The 8,570-nt window shown below is 31.1% G+C and overlaps 1 protein-coding gene across 1 annotated transcript; it reads left to right on the forward strand.

Annotated features, from left to right (window-relative positions):
- Positions 1 to 204: 204 nt before the first annotated feature.
- Positions 205 to 731, forward strand: LOC100500309 (uncharacterized). Its single transcript, NM_001364516.1, is given in 1 exon segment — positions 205 to 731. A coding segment is annotated over 1 exon segment (246 nt). The 5' UTR covers positions 205 to 263; the 3' UTR covers positions 510 to 731.
- The last annotated feature ends 7,839 nt before the right edge of the window (positions 732 to 8,570 follow it).

The raw sequence follows: 8,570 nt of genomic DNA on the forward strand, positions 1-8,570 counted from the left end.
AAGAACTTAATATTCTTTTCCCTTAAAAAGCAAGAAGGGAAACGCGACAAAATGAATGGTCCTACAAGCCGGCCACATCCAAACCTTGAAACACAAGAAAATTCCGAAATTAAATTCATTGTTCATCCAGATTTGACCACTATTATATGCTTGCTCCACAAGCTGGAGGTTTATATAAAGCAAACCCATTCACGTTATTGCTTCACAGAAACCTTGAATTATATTTCACTGATTCCAAAAAAAAAAAGAAAATCTAACTGGTTATGGCAACGCTAGGATATGGTTTCGCTGAAGCATACGTAACGAGGAAGCTCTACAAGGAAAAAATGAAAAAGAGAGCACAAGAAGAAGAGGGAGAGAAAAACACCAACATGAAGATTTCAACAACCAAAACGGGTTCGAAGGAACAAACATCAAGTGGATGTTTCTCATGGGTCTCCAATCACCAGCAAAGGAAAATTTCTCGGATTTCAGATTACAATGACGACACTGAATCTGCCAATTCCTGATTCATGTGTTGGGCTTTTCACAATAAAATTGCTTCTCTACTTTTTGTGTGCTTACATTATTTGGTTCTTTCAATTATTTTCCAGCAAAAAGAAGATTATATTAAGATGGCACACAAGATGTGTCCATCAAACAAATTTCTTTCAATATTTCTTTCAATGTATCCTACAATTATTTCTACTGTGAAATTAATAAAATGAATTTGTCTCTTTGTATTGTAGTAATCGCTTTTTAATTATTTCGGAATCATTAATTGTACCGTAAAATGATATTTTACGACCTGTTAAAGAAAAATGTTTGCAATTAGACAATGATGGAAAATTGTTTTATAGGATCTGTGCATGATTTTTTTCTTCTTTTTCTTAAGAGTTTAATGACTATACACTATATTGCTAATTTTATATTTTCAATCAATTATAAAAAATAATATTATGTTCTCCTATTAATTCATTTAAATTTAGAAGAAAGCATTAAATAAATAATATATTTAAAATATGATAAAGTACATTTAATAAAAAGAAAAAGGATACAAGTTTTAACAAAAATTAAAATATACCTTTAAACGCACATATAAATGTGTTAACCAATTTACTTTTGTAGTCTGTCTTTCTCTCGCGTTCATTGTTGGGGTAAATAATACTGTGTGGACGGGCTATGCACATAAATGTTACCCGTTTATTTTATTAGTAAGAATAAATTTTTTACATTATACATATATTTGAAAGTAAATTAAAATTAAAAGTATAAATATTTTTTTACAATTAAAGTATATATTTTAAAATTAAAACTATTCTTATTTAATTTAAAATAAACGGAACGCTAAAGTTTATGGTTTTGTGGCATATGGTGATGATTGAAGTGAAATTGTTTTTCTTTTCTTTTCTTTTCTTTTCTTTTAATTTTACAGCAACAATGAGAATTGAGAAATTCATCCTCTCCGTGAATTGACGCAATGGGCGTGGGAGAAAAGAAGATGCATATATATAATATATCTTCGCGTAACCCCACCGTAAATTGTTTCTTACGTGGGCCACAATTTACGTTAGCAATGACATACGCACTACATAAAAATACAAAATTATATGGGGGAGTAGCATTTGTCATTCTCGTAGCTCTAAAAAATTGGTTAACTAAATTAGATATTAAAATTATAAGAATTTGTCAAGTAAAACATGAGATTAATTAGTCTTATTTTTAATGACCAATAAAAATTCGACATTTATTTTATTATAGATTCTATCATTATTATAATGATTATTATATTTAACACATATATTCTTAATTTTTTTTTACAGAATTCTTAATTTCTCTCATAATATTTAAAATATTTCTTAACTTTAGAATTATACATACAATAAATGTGTCATATATTTTCTTTTATCACACATCCTTTTGTTATTTTTATTTTATTTATTATACAACTTATAAGTATAATACTTTTTTTTGCAAAAAAGAGTATAATACTTTTAAATATTTTCCAACATTTTTATTATAATTTTTAATTAAAAATTATAGATAAAGACTATAATTGTGAACTAAAAATTATAGATAGCGAGTAAAACTTTTAATTAAAAGTTATAGCTAAAAAGTATAAAAATTGTGAGTTATAGATAAAAAGTATAAAAAATGTAAGTTGTAAAATAAATAAAATAAAAATTACAAAGGCTATCAGATAAAGGAAAATATATGACATATATATTGTATGTATAATTATAAAGTTTTAGTTTTACACATAAATCATGTGAAAGAAATATGGATAGATTCTGTAAAAAAAAAATGAGAAAAGGGATATAAATGTGATAATCACTACATTAATGGTAGAATTTAGAATAGGATAAGTGTATGATTTCTATTGGTTATTGAAAATAAAATTAATTAATCCTATTTTCACTTGGGTTGATTAGACAAGTCCAAATTATAAATATAAATAAGTTTAGTTCTTAATATAAAAATAAATTTATTTATCCATTTTGTCAGTTATTAAGCAATTTAAAATTAACTTTAAAAATTAATTTGTTCTTAAATTTTTTAAATTTAATTAATTTAGCTAGTTTACTCTCAGTTTTTTTGATTTGTATGAATTGAATATTGAGGATTTATCGCACTAATACACCCTATAGAACCAGTTTTTTTTTTCGTATATGCACACTCTCTCTCTCTCCAGATATTTCGTAATATACACTAGCTTTTAGTTTTATTCCCAATCTACACTTGTTTTCTAATGGTAGTTGGAAGTTGGGTTTGACCACCCCGACTTCCTAAGTGGCCTTCTTTTTTAAATTTAAAATTTTATAAAATATAAATATTATATTATATAAAATTTTGTTTAATTAATTTTAAAATTAATTATTTATTTAATTAAATTTTAAAATTTTGTTTTTAATTTTTTTAAAGAAAAATAAAAAAAATTGGATAAAATTAGAGTACAAGTTTTTAGTTACGTTGTATGTAATTTTGTAATTAAATTTATGTGTTATTGATATTTGTTTTTGTTATATTCGTGGGATTTAAAAATAAGAAAATTAATTAGTAGTATTAAAATAAATTAAAAAATACAGTGAAAAATAATTGATACATCTATTTTATACAATAAACATAAAATTTCAAAGTGTAATAACTAAGATGATAGTTGAGAATAATGAAACATATTAAAAAATGCAATTACAACGCAAATATGACAAAAGTAATGATGATCTGAAATATGTTGTGCAGGTTACATGTCTTCTTCTATTTGGATCACTGGTTTGTTAAAAATAGCCAAAGTTTCTACTGTGTCGAATCGTTTCCAATAGTTGGATTGTGTTAACACCTTTAGCACGTCTTCATCATTTTTCAATTTTGTTATTTCATATTCAATTAAATTTTCTGAATACTTAGCATGATTTGGTTGTCGAAAGAACAATCGTCTAACCAATTGTGATTCGTGAATTTCGTAAGGGGGAACCCCTATAGGTGCAACTTGCTTGATTAAATGCTTGAGTTTGTCCATGTTACATCCCGAAGGAATGTCAAATCTTATTGGATTTGTTCCCGTAAAGGACTAACCCAAAAATCCACCTTGACGTGGTATGTTCCACTTTCCGTTGTAATACATAATTGCATCATGAGTAGGAGTGATAGTTGATTGAAGCAAGTTGAGTATAGTATATGGTGTTCTAATGATGGTACATAATAATTCTATAGGGCCAACACACAAGTATTGTTCATTGCACATTAACATTATATAAACATCATCATCATTTTTCAATGGTAGAGATTGAAAAAAATATTGTTGACTTGCATCTATGAATGGTTGTCGGTACTAGATTTCATCCACTAATTGATCATTGGTTAGTTGAAGGGTATTGTGCATCATACGCTAGAGTGTATCAAAAGAACAGTCATTAGGAACTCGCATTGGTGTTGGAGTGGGACTCCAAAAATAAACACTAGCTTGGTTGTGTGTGATTGATCCATTTGGAAAAATGAAGGCTAATCTAGGGTTAGCAATGGTTTGGCTGCTTGTTTCTCCCAAAAATGACATAGTAATAAGATTGAATTTGGTTTATAAAGGTATGATGTGTGAAATTGTGTGTTTGTATTAAGTGTGTTTTGTGTTATTTATACTTGTATGAACATTTTGTCATGTTGATGTGTATTGGAATCCAATGTTTATTTTTCTATAGTAACTGATGTAGCAGACGTCCATTATAATTTCAGAGTGAAAAAAGAGATTATGAGTTATCCATTTTCATGTCAATTATGCTAGTGAGACATTTATTTTTTTTAGAGACTAGTGCAAATTGCAGAGTGCTATCAATTTGAACAATGATTTTGTCATATAACTAATGCAACAGACGTCCATGATATTTTCAGAGTGAAAAAAAAGATTATGAGTTGTTCATCTCATGTCAGTTTTGCTGATGAGACATTTAATTTTTTATAGACTAGTACGAATTGCAGAGTGTTGTCAATTTGAAATTTGATTTTTCTCATGTAATTAATGCAGCAGACGTCCATGATGATTTTCAGAGTGAAAAAAAAGATTATGAATTGCCTATTTCATGTCAGTTTTGCTGGTGAGACATTTAATTTTTAGAGATGTGTGCAAATTACAGAGTATTGTCAATTTGCAGCAATAATTTGTCCCTTGTAATTAAGTTGTTAGACGTCTATAATGATTTTCAGAGTGAAAAAAGAGATTATGAGTTGTCCATTTCATGTTAGTTTTGCCAGTGAGACATTTAATTTTCAGACACAGTATAGTGTAAATTGTAAAGTGTTGTGAATTTTGACAATTATGTTACCATGTCACCTACTGCAGTAAGTGGATAAACTGAAAATTGCTAATTTAAATTTAAAGAAAAAAATCATTTCAATATGTAAAGTGATAATTGAACATGGTCATAAGACACTCCATGAAAAGCTCAAAGCCGAAATAACTAAGACATGAATGATCCATAGATTACCAATCCCGTTTGAATATTGTTTCGTGGGATGCAGACATGTTACTTCCTTCGGGCCCGGAAGAAGAGTCAGTATCACTATCATGGTTTTTGATCCAACAAGTCTCATATTCATCTGATAAGTCCTCAAGATTGGAGGTTGAGCCATGTTGGTTGGTTGGTGGGTTATTATTGTAACAGATTATGGCAAATAACTCCACAAATGGTAATGACAGATTTTTGTAAAAAATGTTGAACATTTGTCGAACATCAACATCATCTCGCAGAATAAAAGATGTGTACATATAACGTTGTCCTGACTCAAGTATAGGGCACTGAAAGTGGAGATGTTGGATATGTTGTTGTGGGTCAATGTTTAGTTTTTGATGAACAAGTCCAAGCAATTGTGTAAAGGTTATGGCATTGTTGACCATGAAATTTTTTGTGTTGTTACTAACGAAGGTGGTGTCCTCATATGTATTGCAAATTTGGCCATTGTAGTAAACACAAACGTATGCAGTTAGGTGACACATTGTGGTAGGGATTGAGATAAAAATTTGAAATTGTTATGAATGTCTTTAGCTGTAGTGGTATTCATAGAATTTAGTTATAGTTGGATAAGTCACTAGTTAACTGTGCATTTAGATGAATGGGTAAATGAACACTTAAGCATATTTGTAAGGGCCCATAATGTGCAAATTGCATAGTGTTGTTGGTAAGCCATTTAATTTTTTAGAGACATGTGCAAATTGCAGAGTGTTGTCAATTTGGATTGTGATTTATCCCTAGTAACTGATGGAGCAGAAGTCCATTATAATTATGAGAGTGAAAAAAAATTTGAGTTGTCCATGTCATGTGAGTTTTACTAGTGCGACATTTATTTTTTTAGAGATGTGTGGAAATTGTAGAGAGTTGTCAATTTGGACTGTGATTTATCCCTGGTAACTGATGAAACAGAAGTCTGTTATAATTATCAGAGTGAAAAAAAATGAGATGTTCATGTCATGTCAGTTTTACTGGTGTGACATTTATTTGTTTAGAGATGTGTGGAAATTGTATATAGTTGTCAATTTGGACTGTGATTTATCCCTGGTAACTAATGGAACAGAAGTCCGTTATAATTATCAGAGTGAAAAAAATTTGAGATGTCCATGTCATGTTAGTTTTACTAATGCGACATTTATTTTTTTAGAGATGTGTGCAAATTGTCGAGTGTTGTAAATTTCGACTGTGATTTATCCCTGACAACTGATGCAGCATAAGTCCATTATAATTTTCAGAGTGAAAAAAAACTTATTTGTGCAAATTGCAGTGTGTTATGAATATATTTATTTTTGGATTCTTTGACTTTATTACTATGGAAAAAGTGTCCAAATCGTAGTTTTTATTTTATTTTGTGCTTCTATTTTGAGGTGGTATTCCATGGAATTGGTGCACGGTATATTTTTTTTTTAATTCTTTGACGTTCAAACTATGGAAAAAGTGTGTCACGAATATCATTAATGTCTTGAACATAATTTGAAAAAAATGCAAAACATGGGCACTTAAGCATAGTCACAAGGGTCTAAGTCATAGTTTTTTTGAAACCATTACAGGGGTACTTAAACATATTTGATCCTATTATGACAACATTTTATACTTCAATGACCAAGACGATGACCAGTCCCACAAGGTGGTGGACGCCGATTACGTCGTGGATTTCTTCTTTCCTGTATGACTGGTTCTCCCATGTCATGATGATGTTGTTGTTCTATGTTAGTATATCCAATGTTGGTTGTTGTAGCAGAAGAACTTTGTCCTTGTTCTCCAAACGAATGTGGTGCATTGAACTGTTGTAAAGAAGCTAAATATGATGTCGTTAAATTTGGTGTATTGAAATCAACGTCAAATAAATCGCTCATCCATTCATGGCTGGTTGCGGTGACTGACTCGCCAGTTTGACCAAAAGTTTGATGAACAAGTGAAGGAATACAATACATTGACTGAGGATGTGGAATTTCAAAATGTGTTTGTTCAACACTTGTCCCTGCAGCATTATGGTAATTTTTGTGTGTGGATCATGTAGCTGTTGTGCAACAGACAAGAATAGAGTAGTGTTTTTCCTATACCATTCCATGTACGCTGGTGTATGTGTCACTATTCCTTCAACCCATTGCCTAGCTAAAACATCATTGTGTTTGTTTTTCCAGATATTAATCCACTCTGCATGGTATTCCATCCAGTCTATGTAATGATTGCCTCGCATGTCAATTTGGTGAAGTCGATCAAGATTCATGGGATCAACAGAGGTATCTTGTTGTAGTCCAAACTGTAGCTTGACACGATTTGTTTGATGCCATTCGACAATCGAGAAACAAATAATTGCAGTACATGAAAACCAAATCTCCATGTCTCTGTATGCACGTTTGGGTAGTTGTTCTTCAAATCCTCTATATGGGACCCAAGAAAACTGAAATATATGTCAACAAGGCAACAATGCAACATTAGTAAATGTTAGTATGTACATATTCATGGTGCAGATCATGATAGTTTTATACCTCATGGCTCTTCATATGATCTATACGAGATCTATATCCGACCAAGTCACCATGAGGTGTGGCCCTATATTCTAATCTATCACCACTTCATCTGAAATGTAAAACATACAAAATCAGTATTCATTGTAATGTTATAATACGCGTCATTCTAATAAAAAATTTACATTTAGTTATATGTAAATAACCTTCTAGCTGGTGGATAAGTTGTTTCGGGTCGTGGGACAACTATGTCAGCTTCAGTGCAGCTCCTTTACATGCATTTTCGGGAGGGACTTCCCCTAGTAACTCATCGCATAACTCATCCCAATATAAGAAACTAGGTCCAGCCACAACACGACCATTGACTTTAATGCCTAGATACAGTGCAACATCTTTGAGTGTGATGGTGCACTCTCCTCATGGTAGGTGAAAGGTATGTCTTTCAGGCCTCCATCGTTCAACCAATGGAGTGATCAATGCAGGATCAATTCTACACTATTTGATTAGGGCAATATGTTGGAACCCGGTACACAATAATAATGGTATAATTTGTGGTTCTGATTCAGGTATTGTATGGTAATAGGAAGTGATTAAGTCGTTAATCGTAGTACGTGAACGATGAACATGTTGATGATGCAATAGAGGTTTATGATCCATGACAATGATGTCAAATGGTAAACCGAATACAAATGATATAAAATTTGAAGTTGGGTGATGCAAATGTGGTATTGACATGCACCTCCCATCTATTTATCATTTAAACTACATTCAGTTTTCAAAGCACAAATACACTTAATCTAATTGTAGTGCCTCGAGATTCCAAAGCACATTTATAATTTGTCTCGTTGTAAGGCCTCGAGATTCTATAGCACTTTAACACGACTGTGGTACTGTGACACATCAAGATTCTAATTCACCTGAAGCATGGACCCGTGATTGATTGCATATATAAACGTACCATATCACTCAACACTTTGCACAATTGCGTCAAATCAAATTGTGAGAGGAAACAGAGAAGGCAAGCGATGAGGTCATAGCCTATTTGTGCATACGTTTAAATCAATGGTGACAAGACAGAATCGTTACTATTGAATCAATGGAGCAGAAGCTGCATAGTTTCCTG

Source organism: Glycine max, chromosome 13, assembly GCF_000004515.6.
Source record: "Glycine max cultivar Williams 82 chromosome 13, Glycine_max_v4.0, whole genome shotgun sequence".
Taxonomy (NCBI): Eukaryota; Viridiplantae; Streptophyta; class Magnoliopsida; order Fabales; family Fabaceae; genus Glycine; species Glycine max.